At 44.1% G+C, this 15446-nt stretch overlaps 3 protein-coding genes across 3 annotated transcripts; 1 reads left to right on the plus strand and 2 right to left on the minus strand.

The window, feature by feature from the left end:
- Positions 1–6011: 6011 nt before the first annotated feature.
- On the minus strand, positions 6012–7539 carry ALT_5956 (threonine dehydratase, mitochondrial; the record flags this gene model as incomplete). The annotated part of the gene is made up of 4 exons (XM_089599995.1): positions 6012–6216; positions 6417–7164; positions 7230–7446; positions 7516–7539. The coding sequence occupies 4 exons, from the start codon at positions 7537–7539 to the stop codon at positions 6012–6014; spliced, it is 1194 nt and encodes a 397-aa protein (XP_089455457.1).
- A 999-nt stretch (positions 7540–8538) lies between these two features.
- ALT_5957 (ABC transporter C family member 1) lies at positions 8539–12687 on the minus strand (the record flags this gene model as incomplete). The annotated part of the gene is made up of 5 exons (XM_089599996.1): positions 8539–9855; positions 9912–10175; positions 10254–10594; positions 10753–12421; positions 12493–12687. 5 exons carry the CDS (start codon positions 12685–12687, stop codon positions 8539–8541), a joined length of 3786 nt encoding a protein of 1261 aa, XP_089455458.1.
- Positions 12688–13643: 956 nt separating this feature from the next.
- Positions 13644–15254, plus strand: ALT_5958 (uncharacterized protein; the record flags this gene model as incomplete). The annotated part of the gene is made up of 1 exon (XM_033555798.2): positions 13644–15254. The coding sequence occupies one exon, from the start codon at positions 13644–13646 to the stop codon at positions 15252–15254; it is 1611 nt and encodes a 536-aa protein (XP_033411689.2).
- Between the last annotated feature and the right edge of the window lie 192 nt (positions 15255–15446).

Raw genomic sequence — 15446 nt, forward strand, 5'->3', positions numbered from 1 at the left:
TCTTTAATCCTACTACCTTCTATCTTAACTCTTATAATACTATCTATTTTAATTTAACCTTCTTATCTAATCCCTTTTCTCCTCTATAGAGATTATAGCTATTCTCTACATTCTTATTCTCTTATTAATTACTACCTATTAGTCTTATACTATTATAAATCTTTACTATCTCTATACTACTTATATTATATCCTTTTCTATTCTATATACTTTATAATTCTTCTCTTCTTCTCTATCTCTATAGAATTCCTAATTTTATACTTTATATTATTATCTATCCTACTAATCTATTTACCCTCTATCCTATCTACTATAAGTTATTATACTTCTTACCTTATCTAATCTATAGATATTATAGTTATACTCTTCTTTCTTATCCTTTTCTAATTATTACTATCTAATTACTCTCTCTTTATATTATTATCTAATCTCTATTAGTAAGAATTATAGTATAGTTAATTATAAATCTTATCTTATTAATAAATTAATCTACTATAATTAATTATTAATTATATCTATAGATTATAATTATTTTATACCTTCTATACTATCCCCTTTTATTTACTATACTATATAATTACTTTATACTATTATCTACCTACTTAAACTCCTATCTTAAGTAGTATTCTTATATCTTTTCTTTTTAATAGAGATTAGACTATTTATCTCTCTCTCTCTTATTCTATAGCTTATCTTAATTATTCTTTAAATTTTATATATATTATTCTTCTTTTTATTCTATATCTACTTACTTCTCTACTTTAATTCTTCTTTTTCTAATCTATCTACCCTCTATTACTTTACTAATCTTTATCTTTATAATTTTATTTTATATTTTATATTACTATCCTTTATTATCTTTCTTCTTATTTTATATATTCCTTAGTACTATCTATTATTATATTTTTCTTATTATCTATTCCTATTCTTTCTTTATATATCTACTAATCCCTATACCTAAGTAAATTATTATTTCTTTATTTAATATCTCTTATCTTTATACTCTCTATACTTGTATATATCTTAGTCTACTTAAAGTACTTTCTAACTTCCTTCTTTTATTATTCTTTATATATCTTTTTATATTACTATTTTTTATAATTAACTACTTCTAAATAATCTATTTATTTATATTTTTATTCTTTTTCTCTTATTTATCTTAATCTAATACTATATATATCTATAGTACTAATCTTTTTTATTCTCTTTATTTCTCTTATTATATTCTTAACTTTTAAATATATATAATTCTCTAATAGTATATCTTTATCTACTATAGTTATAGATATATATTCTATTCCTAAGGAAGCTATACTAAATTATATAATTAATTATTATTAGTCTAGGCCTATTCCTTAGATTTTTATTATATTTTTTATTTTATAGTAGTTATAGTTATATACTCTCTCTCTTTCTCTCTCTTTTTCTCTATAATATATCTTTTATCTTTCTCTTTACCTCTTTCTCTTTACCTCTTTCTCTTTACCTCTTTCTCTTTACCTCTTTCTCTTTACCTCTTTCTTTTATTTTAAATATATATCTTTCTATAATAGTATATTATAACCTATTCTCTTTATATATATTAATTTAGACTTATATTCTTATACTACTTTATTCTATTTAGATTAAGCTAAGAATATATATTTCTTATTAACTCTTATTATACTCTTCTTTTTTAAATATATATTTCTTTAATAGTATTTTATAATTAAGTATATCTATAGTTAATATTTTTATTCTTATATTTATTTACTTCTTATATTACTCTTATTATTAGACTCTATTATTCTTTAATTATATATTATAGTATTATAGAAGTTAGTAATCTAATTATATATACTTCTATACTACTTAATCTCTTATTTTATAGAATCTAATAATATATAACTAGACCTCCTCTCTAGATTTCTCTTCCCTCTCTCTGACTTTTAAAATATATATATTCCTCTTATACCTTACCTCTACCTAGTAGACTATTATATATCTACTATCCCTACTAGATCTATTAGAGTAACTAGATCTAATTACTATCTAATTAACTAACTAGGGCCCCTAGTCTGACCCCTCTCTAATATATATCTCTACTAACTAAAATCCACAGAATATTTACTTCTATAAATTTTTAAAAATTCTAGACTTAATATTACTAGGCATGCTATATATTACTAGACTAGTTAAAATTAGCTCTATTTATTAAAAATAATTATGATTAGTCAGCTAGTAATAAATTTTAAAGTGTCTTCTAAGAATTTTTAAAAAATCAGGAAGTATGCTTACCTAATCAGTCTATTATCAGTCTGTAGCTAAAAGTCCCTACTATTCACTAAAAATATTTATAATTAGTTATCTAGTACTAGACTCTTAGTAAATACTAGAAAATATTTTTCTTATAGTTTCTGCCTGATTTCTAAGGCCCTACTAGGCTGACAGACACCTCAGGCACTTATCCATACTAGATGGTGGCCTAAAAGGGTATAGGCTTCCCGCAGATAGTGGTCTTGGCAGACCCCAACAAAAAATTTCAACCTTACCCTGACCCCCCTAGTCTAACCCCCTTCCTAGTGAATATTCTAGAATCTAATATTAGAATATTATAATTTAGTTAATTAGAATTGTATATTATTTTCAATCATTCAAAAATATTAACATTTGACTAACTTAGGGGGGGGTGATGGGTTACCCTGATCACCCCCCCCCCTGCCAACCCTAGGATTTGTATGATCACCCCCCCCCCTGATGAGACATTATAGTGTTAGGAAAATTCATAAATACAAAGGGGAATAGATAGCTTACCTAGGTATAAAGAAAGAATAGGAAGAATAGTAGAAGGAAAGTAGCTAAGGATACCTTAGCTAAATATCTTAATTCCTTAGTTATTCTAACTAGCTATAGAGTAATTTAAGGGTGTATTAATAGGTGATTTCTTCTAGTATAAGCTATTTAAATATTAAATGGTCTTATAGCTAGGTGATCTCATAGATTAGATCACTATTTACTAATAGTTAAAATTAATAATTATTAATAATAATCCATGGCTATAAGAACCATAAATATAGTTAATGATCAACCATAGCAGATTTTCATTAATAAGATAAGATCAATGATTATGGTTCTCACTAACAAAATATATATAATTCTCTAATAATATACCTCTATCTACTATAGCTATAGATATATATTTTACTTCTAAGATAGCTATACTAAGTTATATAACTAAATCATATTATATTATCTAGTCTAGGCTTACTCTCTAAGATTTCTCTTATCTCTATCTTTCTAAATATATATATTTCTCTTCTACCTTACCTTAACCTAGTAGCTATAGATATATATATATCTTCTATCCCTACTAGATCTATTCTAGTAACTAGATTTAATTACTATCTAGCCTACTAGGCCTAGTAGTATTACCTCTCTTTAATATATATCTCTACTAGTCTACTATATGAAATCTATAAAATATTTACTTCTATAAATTTTTAAAAATTCTAGGCCTAATATTACTAAGCATGCTATATATTATGAGGCTACTAGAAATTAGGTCTATCTACTAAAAATATCTATAAATAATAGAGCCTAAAAGAATTTATAGTTACCTACTAGCAGCCACCAGAAAAAAGCCTAGGTTTAAAGAATTTTTAAAAATTCTAGACTTAATATTACTAAGTATACTAGATATTACTAGACTAGTAGAACCTAGGGCTATCTACTAAAAATATCTAGAACTAGTAGATATAGACTATATTAGATAGTAGTGGCCAGCAGCAGCTGCCAGCAGATGCCATAGGGAAAAAGAATTTTTAAAAATTCTAGACTTAATATTACTAAGTATACTAGATATCACTAGACTAGTAGAACCTAGGGCTATCTACTAAAAATATCTAGAACTAGTAGATATAGACTATATTAGATAGTAGTGGCCGGCGGCTACTGCTGGCGGCAGCTGCCGGCGGATGCCATAGGGAAAAAGAATTTTTAAAAATTCTAGACTTAATATTACTAAGCATGCTGGATACCACTAGACTACTAGAATCTAGGGCTATCTAATAAAAATATCTAGATTTAGTAGATATTAAGTTATTCAAAATTCATAGTTACTAGCTGCAGCCACTGGAAAATCCTAATTCTAAAGAATTTTTAAAAATTCTAGACTTAAGATTACTAAGGGTGCTAGATATCACTAGACTAGTAGGAGCTAGGGCTATCTACTAAAAATATCTAGATCTAGTAGATCCTAAAAAAATTTAGCATTCCCTGTAGTACCCGCCGGCGAAATCCTAGGTTTAAAGGATTTTTAAAAATCTAGGATTCTATATCACTAGATATATAAGATATCACTTGGTTAGCATAAATTAGGCCTATCTACTAAAAATAATAAGAATTAGTAATATCTAAAGATGACCCCCCTTAAAATTTTTTAAATGTGAATTCTAGGGTTTCTCTTCAGATTTCTCTATAGGTAACTAGATCTAGGGTACCTATCTAGTACTATAAGATAGCCTAGGATCTCAAGAACTAATTATCAGAAGATAGGCCCCACTCAATGCCCAGGGGGACCAGACCCAGTGACAGCAGAGGCCATATACCAGGGTACCCAGGCCCATAGAAAAGGGCCCAACGGGGACCGCCGGAGCTTGCTCGTAGGTCGGACTCGACCTGACTATAGAGAAGGGTGCGCCTAACCTTGTCTTCTTCCTGAGCATTTGCTGACAGTGCACGTGTCCTGCAGGGGGCCAGAAGCGGGGTATCTCTCAGGGAATTAGGGACAAGTTTAGAGGGGGTAATGCCTTGCTGCTATATAGATATTTAAAGATCATTTGGATTCCAGAAGTATCAACACTCATAGCATCCATTCATATCTTCAGATCATAATGGAGTCAGTTAGTAGTACTCCATTTGACCTCTATTCATTATAGAATTATATGGCCTATGGTGCCATTAAGGGTGCCAGTGTCTCTATATTATTAATTTACTATGGGATGCAATTCCTCATTAAGTTTGAAGAACAAAAAGACAAGGCACCACCAAACTCTCAGTTTGAACATTTCCAGAAACAGTGTGTTGAATTCATGAATTGTCATAGTTCACAGCCTGACAATCAGCATCCATGGTGGGAGCTATGTCAGTTGGTTGTGTCAGTCTGTTTACTGTTGATAATTCAACTTTCCAACAACACAGAATCACCAAAATCCCTGGAGGAATATCTGAGCGTTAAAACATTTGAACTGAAAATCCAGCGTGATGAAAGCGAATTAACGATCAAGGTGCTCAAGGAGGGTCCATTGGTTCTGCCGGCTTACAATATACATCCTCTTGATAGATGTTCCTTCCATGATGAATCTCTTCCTAAAATAAGTGCTGGGGAGATCTTTGCAGCAAGTCTTTAATAAAGACACAACCATATGCTGCAAAAAGTCTTCATGCTCGACGGCTCTCCACACTTCTTTAAACCATATATATTTGGCATGGAAGAATATTTCATTGACGAGGTTCAAAGCCTTATTAAGCTCCGCACTGAGGGCATAGAAATCAGCGTTCCTACCATCGAGGGCCTGGCAATAACCTCTGAAGGCAAAGTTTTTGGGATACTAGCACAATGGATTGAAGGCTGCGCCATCTCCGCTATTTCCCAAGAGTGTCGCCGGCGCCAATCCCAACAGTGGAGAAACGAACTTTTCTGCACCATGAACCTGTTGCATCAGGCTGGCATCATGTGGGGAGACATCAACCAGGGCAATATCATAATTGAAGAAGCCACAAATAAAGCATGGATAGTTGATATTGGAGGCGGTGACAATCGTGTGATGCTTAGGGAGGAAAGATTCGGGGGCTTTGCAGGAGATCTGGAAGCGCTTACTCGCTTCTGCGAATCATGGCTTCCAGAATGAGAAATTCCTTCAGCTCCATTCAATAAGTGGGTACGACGTATCATGTATAGTTCTGCTACTTACAGACATGTAGGCGCCCCTCAGGCGGAATCCAAGTCAAGGATATGCACATGATTGGTTGCCTTACAAATAGTCCGCCGTAGCGCGACTCCAAGACCGCTGTGACGCCTCGGCAAAATCCAAAACGGCCTTGACCGTCCTAGCCCACGAGACGGTGTCTGATTTACGTTTCTTACCTTTGCTTGAGCCCCCCAGCAGACTCGGTTTAAAAATCTCTGTAGTCCCAGCTGGAATTTCAACGTATTGAGGGGCAGTAGCATTCTCCAGTCTAAGAACAAGCGAAGTTATCCCTTTTGAGTCTCGAGTCACGTTTACACTTCTTGCGTGTATACATATGCCTCGACCTGCGCTAGGCAAGTCTTTCTATACCCGCATCATGCCTGACATAATTATTGTCCATTTTCAGGGGTTGGATTGCAACTATTGCTGGAAACAAATAGATTGGTACTTGAAATAATCGCTACCAACGATGGCGTCTCCATTCCAAGCCCCTTTGAAAATGCGTGGCGCTTCAACCCAGCGACGGCCAAGGACCCGTCCGCATCTATCAGTACCCGAAACTCAACAAAGACATCTTCCATTGCCTGGGATATGTCGTAGGGCTCCACGAACATGATCTCGTCCACAACGCTAGGATGGATACGGGTCGCTTCTGACGTTGCCTCCTCCTCAGTATGGCTACTAGTGGCGGAAGTCTCCAGTTGTTCAGACAACGTGAGCCAGTTCTTCTGCACCTGCAGCACATTCAAACCATTGATAGAGTTGGGACTGGTGCCTTCGGGCGTCCGAGACGCAATGGAGTCTATTATTGATATCGAGAAAGATGGTAACGATGCTGCCGCTGACGACTGGAAACCTACCCCAATTATCTTAACCTGAGGAGCAAATAGCTTAATAGCTATTCCAATAGCCTCCAGTGCGCCCCCAGCTCTCGCACTGCAAAAGACGGCCTCCAGATTTTGAACATCCTTGATTTGCTGCAGTATCTCCAAACCTACCGTTCCCATGCCGGCAAGTACGTGGCAATCATTTAACGGATTGATGTAAAGAGCTTGCTGTTGACATGCCGACGCCAGTGGAGTAATAGGGCCACACGCCGGCCGTTGCAAAACAACACAGCCAAGTTCTTCGAGTTCGTGGATCTCGCCCGCGGGCATGTGATCCGGCACGATAATGACGGCTTGCGTCTGGAGCAAACGTGATGCCCATGCGGCTCCTCGCGCATAATGATATGCAGGCAATCAGTGATGGAGTATCCTGTTGAGAACATCAGGCCCTCACCAAGTGACGATACCACCACACCTCTCCACCGATCTTCACGAGATATCTGGCTAATGGAGTTGTAGACGCCTCGTACGTGCGGACCAAAGCCCAATTGCTGGTCCTCGCGCTTCAGGAAGACTCGACATCCTAATCGCCGGCTCAAATGGACAGCTGGAGAGAGAGCTGTTGGTTGCAGATCCGTGTAGACGGACGATATGACTATCAGCCGGGAGTACTAGAGTCGTGAGCGTTACTGTATAATTTCATGTCATTGGTGGGAGAGAGAGGGTTTGGGTACACATACATCAGATGGAGCTGTAGTGGACATCGTTGCACGACTTTGACGTTTTTCTCTGGCGTCCGATGCTTCCCAAGCATAGAGCGAGCGATAAGGTGCATTTATGCGAACTGAGTTATTCAAACGTAGAATGAAAGAAAGGAGAGCTAACTATAATCAGAAGCTACGAACAGTCACTAAACAGAGAGTAATGAATACACGAGGAGAGATGGCGCAGCAGCAAGACCAAATACCGATGACGCAACTGTCTGACAATGCAGCAAACTAAAGCACGGTCATCAGGGCTAATCTCGACCGCCGGTGACTGTGCAGGAAGAAAAAGTCTGAGGCTGTCAGCTAGCGCCCCACGGGATTAAAAAAAGAAACTCAAGTAGGAGAAGATTTTGAATAGGTCTAAATGGTAGATCAGATCCCGGATACGCGCTTGATTAGCTACGAAGAGGGAGTACGGACATTGGGACAGCCCCCTTAAGGCAGATGTCCTGGCCACAACAAATTCGATTGGAAGTACGCGAGTCCATGTGAGCCATTATCCCGCTTTACAAATTGGAGGAGTCTCTGACCCTAGCCAAGAGCCCAGCAGCCTCTTTTTGTCGATGAAGTCCAGCCAGATGGGCGCAGGGGTATCCTACAGATTGATGAGTCCAGTCGCGATGTCCGAAACATCCTGCGCCCTCCATATAATGTTGGCAGTGCAGTACATGAATGTGGCGGCGGCGCGTGGACGGTCAATAAAGCGGGCAATATCATTTTCTATGGCGCTACAGAGGGCAATAATTGGTGGCCGGTGGCGCTGTAACGTTGACTCGCCCACGAATACTACCTTAGTGCTGCCCATTACGAATCCTGGAGGAACCATGAATAGCGCCGCCAGTGCCACTATTTGCCCTAGCGCATGGGGCTGTCGTTTCCAGCAAATTGTATTGCCTAACAGAGTGCACAGGTGGTACACGGCATTCCATCTCATAAGCAGATTAACAATGGATTTAGTTCACAAGGAGTGAGGTGCACCTAAAAACACCGTCAAGGCTATCTCGCAGCCTCAATATCCTCCCTCCGGATCCCACTTCGGTCACACATACTGCGGAAGATGCCCATCCTCTTCCACAGCTCCAGCGGCGGACCTAACTCTGCTATCTCGCCCTTGTCCATGACACAGATACGGTTGTATCCAATGATCGTTCGTAAACGATGAGCAATGCTCAGAAGGGTCTTTCCGCGAAAGTTACTGACAATGGTCTCCTGGATTTTCATGTCGGTCTCGGTATCAATCGAACTGGTTCCTTCGTCAATCACAACAATCCGACTGTCCCGTACCTTGGCCCTGGCGAAGGCTAGAAGCTGTCGCTGGCCGAGTGAGTAGTTCGATCCCTCTTCGTCCACAGGGCCATCCAGGGTTATCTTTGACATGCTGGACCCATCCTTCTCCGACTCGTGTGATTTATTATTGGTCGCATTGTTCGCATCCACGAGATGACTCTGTAGCAGGGCGTTCCAGAGCTCGGCGTCGGTGTGTTCATTGAAGGGATCGAGATTGGACCGCACTGTACCCCGGACGAACGTCGGGTCCTGGGGAATTATGGAAACCCGTGCACGCAGTTCATGCAGGCCGATCTGAGAGATATCCACCCCATCAATGGTGATAGAGCCCTCCGCGAGCTTGACCAGTCGGAACAGTGCTAAAACGATCGAGCTCTTCCCCGCTCCAGTCCGACCGATGATTCCGATCCGCTCGCCTCCCGTGATGGCGAGGTTTAGTCTGTTAAGGACCAGCGGGAGCCCAGGGCAATACCGCATTGTGACGTTCTCAAAGGTGATTTGTCCCTGTTCAGGCCAGGTCGGACGCACCATCCCCAAGTCCAACGGACCCTCTGGCTCTAGGCCTGTATATTCATGGATGCGTTCAGTTCCATTCATCGCACTCTCTAACTCTGCTAGCTGTCGCACAGTGAATTGAATGAGCTGTACAACGCTCAGACTGTAGCTCAGTACTAGACCAGAAATACTGGGGGAGATGTTATATCGTTCGGCCACAGCTAGGATGCGGCTGGTGAAGACGAGCGCGTTGCCAATGCTGTCCAGACGCAGCGAAAGCCACCGCTGGTTGCCAAATGTTAGAAAGTGAGCGCTGTTCATGTCATCGATGGCCGACTGGACGCGTGAAGTAAATTGCTGTTGTCGCCCATACGATCGAATGCTAGACGTCCCTGATAACGCCTCACTGAACCGGGCATACACGCTTGAATCCAGCACAGCTTCGAACCGTTTCAATTCACGTGCGCTGGACCGGTAATACGCTGTCCATATCACAAGAAGAACGGTCAGGGGCGCAATAGCGGCGGCAAACTAAGTTCCGTTAGTGGTGGTGCTCTTCATATATTAAGGCTGGCCAGCTCTCCTACATAGTAGAAGTACGCAATGGTAAGTATAAAGACACCAATGATCATACTGAGCACCACAAGATACATCCGCAAGGAATCTGTGAGGCTCATATCCATCACATCAATATCTTTGGTAAATCGATGGGTAATGCGACCCAGAGGCGTTGTGTCGAAGAATGACATAGGGGATCGTAAGACGTGCCAGGTAGCCTGATTGAGCATTTTGCGGCTTGCATTCGTACCAACCACACTTGTACACAAGGAGAAGGCAAACAGCAAAACTCCCTGGAGACATGCCAGTCCAGCGTATATGCCAATCTATACCATTAGCACCAACCCCCAGTAGAATGAGAAGCATCTTACCCATTGACTCCGACTTAGATCAAAAGATTGGGCCGACCAGTAACTCAGCCAGAGGCCCGTCATGATATTAGCCCCACGGAAGCCGACAAGCAACAGGAAGATCCAGACGGCGTTTAGGATGCTTCCTGATGCGCGGATGTACGCCAAGTAGACGCTCCATGGAACACTCTTTACCGCTTTGCCCTCTGCAGTCATGAGTGCCCCATCATCATGAAGCGAGACGGTGGAGTCGACATGCTCGATACGATCTTCACACTTCCCTTCATCTTTGGGCTTTGCCTTTTCATCACCTTCCTCGCGCTGGACGCTCAAAGTATCAAGCGATTGAAGTCCGCGGAGTGCTGGCGGAGATCAGTATAAGTTTCAATAGCTCGGATCCTTCCTTCATGCAACAGTGCCACGCGATCATAACGGTCGAGAACATGCAGTTGATGGGTAGTGAGAATCCGACACTTGTCTTTTAACAGGCCACAAATGGCGTGCTTGAAGATATGCTCACCAACGTGTGCGTCTACCGCGGACAATGGATCGTCCATAAGCATGATGTCTGTGCGCGAGTAGACGGCCCTCGCCAGGTTCACTCGCTGTTTCTGACCCCCAGAAAGATTGATTCCTCTCTCTCTGATCTCCGTCATGTCGCCTGCAGGCAGGCTGCGAAAGTCCGCTCGAAGAGCGCACGCATCGACCACCTTATAGTACCAGTCCGAATCGAACGGCTGCCCAAATACAATGTTATCACGAACCGTAGCGTTCTGGATCCAGGCATATTGGGGACAAAAGGCTCTAGAGGCTCCAAGAACCATAGTGCCCCCTGTGCGGCGCATCTCCCCGGCCAACGCAGTGAGCAATGATGTCTTGCCAGCGCCTACGGTGCCCACAACGGCCAGTAGCTCGTTCCGTGGGACTGTTAGATCCAGGTCATGAAGCTCGAAGACTGGCTGCGGTGCTGAGGCGGATTCAGGCGCCAGAGACTGGTCAGTACCCATGCCTCGCTCCCAGGTAAAGCTCGCGTTGCGAAGTTCCACCGCCGCGGCCATATTTAATTCCCAGACAGCCTGTTCTTCATGTTCCTCTGCCTGTAGAAACTCCTCTATACGTCGGACGGAGGCTAACGCATCGACCACTTGTCCCATGGCCACGGGGAGCCAGTTCAGCGGAGTGCGCAGGGAGTTGAAGAGCGCAAGCGATGAGAATATAGTCGCCGCATCCAGTGCATGGTTCGAAAGTGCAAAGGTAATGAATGCAAACAGTGTGGCGAAGATAGGAAGGGCCATCGATACTGCTCCAATGGCACTCCGCATGGTCAGCAAAACCTGAACTGACCTAATCTCCTGTGCTCGTATCTCGCTCAGACGATCTTGGAAGGCTCTTTCCCAAGCAAAACATTTGACAAAGCGAACCCCCTGGAGTATCTCTTGGGTCAAGCTCACCCGGCGGTCTGCAACAGCATAGATAATATCCCTCCGACTTGCTAGAAACTTTACCACTTGTGACAGGCTGAACAGGCCAATGACCAGGAATCCAACCCCCGGTAGGGCACTGTAGGTTAAGTTGATAATAACCAGAATGACAGCAAGTAGGATAGCGAGGGGACTGGTCCAGACGAGGTGAACCACATTGGACGCCTGGAAGATCCGCTGCGTGTCGTGAGACATCAGATTCATGATACGGCCATTCGTCCAACCCTCAGACTTTGACTCTGACTTGCTCTTGCCTGTCGCCCCAACCTTTTCTCTCATAGACAGTCGTAGGGATTTCTCGAAGATGGCGGATATCAACACACTGCACGTCTGGCCCCCCACGACCATAGACCGGTAGAGAAAGTGTGTGTCGCCGGGACTCTGGACAATCTGCATCCCCAGGATGCCTAGCATGAGGCCTACTCCCCTTCCAATCTTAGGGATGGGTTCCCCGTAATGATGAGCGTTCCACGCATCCTGCATAAACGCAATCAGGTAACGGAGAGTAAAGGGAGCAAAGATCAAGAGGACGTCCGATAACAGACGGCAAATCCCATCCAGCCAGATCTCGCGCCGAAATGTATCGTGTATGGCTTCAAGCAGTGGATGCTTTTTCTTCTGGGCGACACGCAGTTGAAAGCTTTCTCGCAGCTTGCTCGAGAGTGGCACGATAGCACGGTCTGGGTTCACCAGCCAGATATCCTCATACTCCAACGGTCTATGATATCCAGTATGGGAATAGATTAGTGCTTGGCTATACAAAGCTTCCAAGGACATACACTCATGTGCTCATTCATCCAGGAGAATGTTAATTTGCTCCAGAACCCAGCGCCGTACTCCTTCGATACCTCACGCTCGCTGGGGATAGGCTGGACCTTGCCCCATCGCCAGCGGCCCCAGGACCACTTCTGGGACTGCTGGATACACTGTTGTTGTGCATTGATTTTTTCGTCCTTGCTAGAAGGTTCCGCCATGTTGAGAGGCCTAGCGCGCAGTGCTTCTCAGGGACTAGCTGCCACAGTTCAGAGATGAGAAAGCGATCTTACAAGGCCCTGGAGGGAAATGATGGAACATGCAATTGTAGCAGAGTGCAGTAACAATTTCGCTCGGAACATGTCCATGCGCGATAGGAGTGGGGGGGCCGGGTGAGACAAAAGAAACAGCCAGTATATCCCTGTCACCGCTAGGCTTTATCCCGCCAATGACTCCCCACCGCGGGCCAGGCCTCAATATAGCCGGTCATGATGTTGCATTCACAACCCTTGCACCATGCAATGGCGCAAGTGCCAGTCGCATACCCTTGGGCTGATTGGCGTGCGGAAGCCGCTGATCGTCAGCAGGTGGTCAGAAACTTGCAGTAGAACAGAGTCAATCTCCCATAAAAAGGGCACGGCTGATACTCGCTGTAGCCGGATACTCCATGCGGTAAGCTGCGACGTATACAGTGTTACAGCTATGGCGCATTGGAATCGATGCTCTCTAGTGACCAGTCTTGGTGAGCGGCGGTTCGCTCTTGGAGTCACAGTATCACCAGAAACTAATTGGAGCAGGCCGATACCAATGCCAGTGGCGATATTACCAATCGATTGATGGCTTTCCGCGAGCTTCTTTGGACCTAGTTCTTGCTTGGGAGGTCGATAGTGAACAGAGTCGGGAGTCTTGTGTTGGGATTGTAGACACGGTGACCCTGGACCAACCTCTACCGGTCCTACAATATGTTCAAGAGCAATTGTTATTGGCCAGACGCCCGCTAGAGTCGACTCTCCTGAAACTCATTCTCCCATGCGTTCCGGGATATGTGGTCAAATCCGACCTTCTGACACAGCGGCTGGAGTGTGTTGGAAGCTATGTGAGTAAGGTCAGGAGCTTTCTGCAGCCTTTGCAGCATGTATCTCCGCCAATATGGAACAGGACAAGCAGTGAGGGGCTCATGGACGGCATGTCATCCGCTGTGGCCATGATCAACCTTGCTGGACAGGATGTCATCGTTTTGGACCGTCTTGAATCCGATCTCGTGTGTAGAATCTCGCTCCCCTGGCTATCATCAATCCCAATCACACGCAAGCGCATTGCGGTAGTGGTGGAGCCACTCAATGTCCTCCAGACGCGACGACGGTGGGAATGTGCCGCCGCATTGGGAGTGGACCTGGTGGTGATCAGTACGGGCGATTGGTTCCCCGACAGTCATGAACTACGCTACCTCCGCGAGGGATTCATTGTGACGGACATCACGCCCAATGCTGGCCTGGCGACGCGTATTGTGGACGCGGTGCGTTCTTACCCGTCACTGATCGACGGTATCTACACCACCGGCCATCACTGGCTGATCGCTGTTGCAGACGCGGCCGAGATATTAGGACTACCTACTGCCCCAGCGACGGCGTATCGCATCGCATGCGACAAATCTGAGACTCGAGCACTCGAGCCGGGCGACGCCAGCATTCTGGTCTCCGGCGTGGAGGACCTCAATTCGCGGGCCGAGCTGCGAGAGAGCCTTCGCTATCCTGTAGTGGTGAAGCCCGTGAACAGCGACGGGAGCGAATGTGTCTTCAAAGTCACGGATGTTACGGAGCTCGAAGCAGCAGTTGTCAGAGCTGCTGGGCATAGAAACTCAGGACGGGTGCTGATAGAACCTTATATTGATGGACCAGGGTTTGATGTCAATTTGGTCCTCTGTGACGGCGAGGTGGTCTCCTGCGAAGTCTCGGACGATTTCCCTTCGGCCGCGGACCACCAGAGCGGTCTTGGGTTCGATGCGCCGCACTTTGGAGAGACACGCGTGGTTATGCCATCCGTGCTTCCGGCCTGTGAGCAGACATTGATTGAGCAGAGTATGGGGGCTAGCGTTCGCCGCCAAGGCTTCCGGCACGGGGTATTTCATGTTGAGGGTCGAGTCCGCCAGTCCTATGTGCGTTTCCAGCAACTGGATGATGACCTTGGCTCCCTCGATCTACGTCCCGCTAAAGTCAAACCCGACTCAGAAACATCAGAACCCTCGGTCTACTTACATGAAGTCAATGCACGCCCCCCGGGCTATAACAGTTGTACATCCAGTCTGGTCACGTATGGGGAGGACTACTGGGCGCTTCAGATTCTGTGCGCGGTGGAGGACTGGCAGCGAGTAGGAATGCTGTCTCAGGGCTTTATCGGTGGTGCCCACGGGGCTGCCATGGTCATGAATACCTTTGTAGTGGTGGACCTCAGCCTCATCAAGCAGATTCATCCTGAGATCGACCCAGTCACAATCACTAGACGGTTGCCTGCAGGCACGATGGATCCCATGGGTGAACTCCAACAAACTCACCCTAGCCTTACGCAAAGCGTTGTCCAGAGCATTGCTGTGTTGAGCAGTGGACAATCCTACGGGAATGAAGCGTCGACTTGGTGGTGGCTGGCTACTTTCCTGTTGTTTGTGTCTTGGTGGGAGGACATCCTGCTGATAGGAGAAGACTTGACACGCAAGTATAAGAGCATTGTACATCGCGAAAATGCACCGTCCCGCTATCGTATGCCTGGTACAGTGGGCAGGACGAAGTGTTAGCCTGGCCGTATGTCTAACCGAGAATTCACGGGCATGGCTCCCCTGCCCCAGCGGCATTAGTACAAGGGTACCTAGGTAGCCGAGCCGGACTGACGAGGAGGGGTGTCAGACATGCATTGCTTAGGGTGTAAGACAGTAAGATAGAGCCTCGTCGATGTGTATATAGATGACAAGATAAATCAGATGTCCTCC

This window comes from Aspergillus lentulus (assembly GCF_001445615.1).
Source record: "Aspergillus lentulus DNA, contig: Alt12, strain: IFM 54703, whole genome shotgun sequence".
Classification (NCBI taxonomy): Eukaryota; Fungi; Ascomycota; class Eurotiomycetes; order Eurotiales; family Aspergillaceae; genus Aspergillus; species Aspergillus lentulus.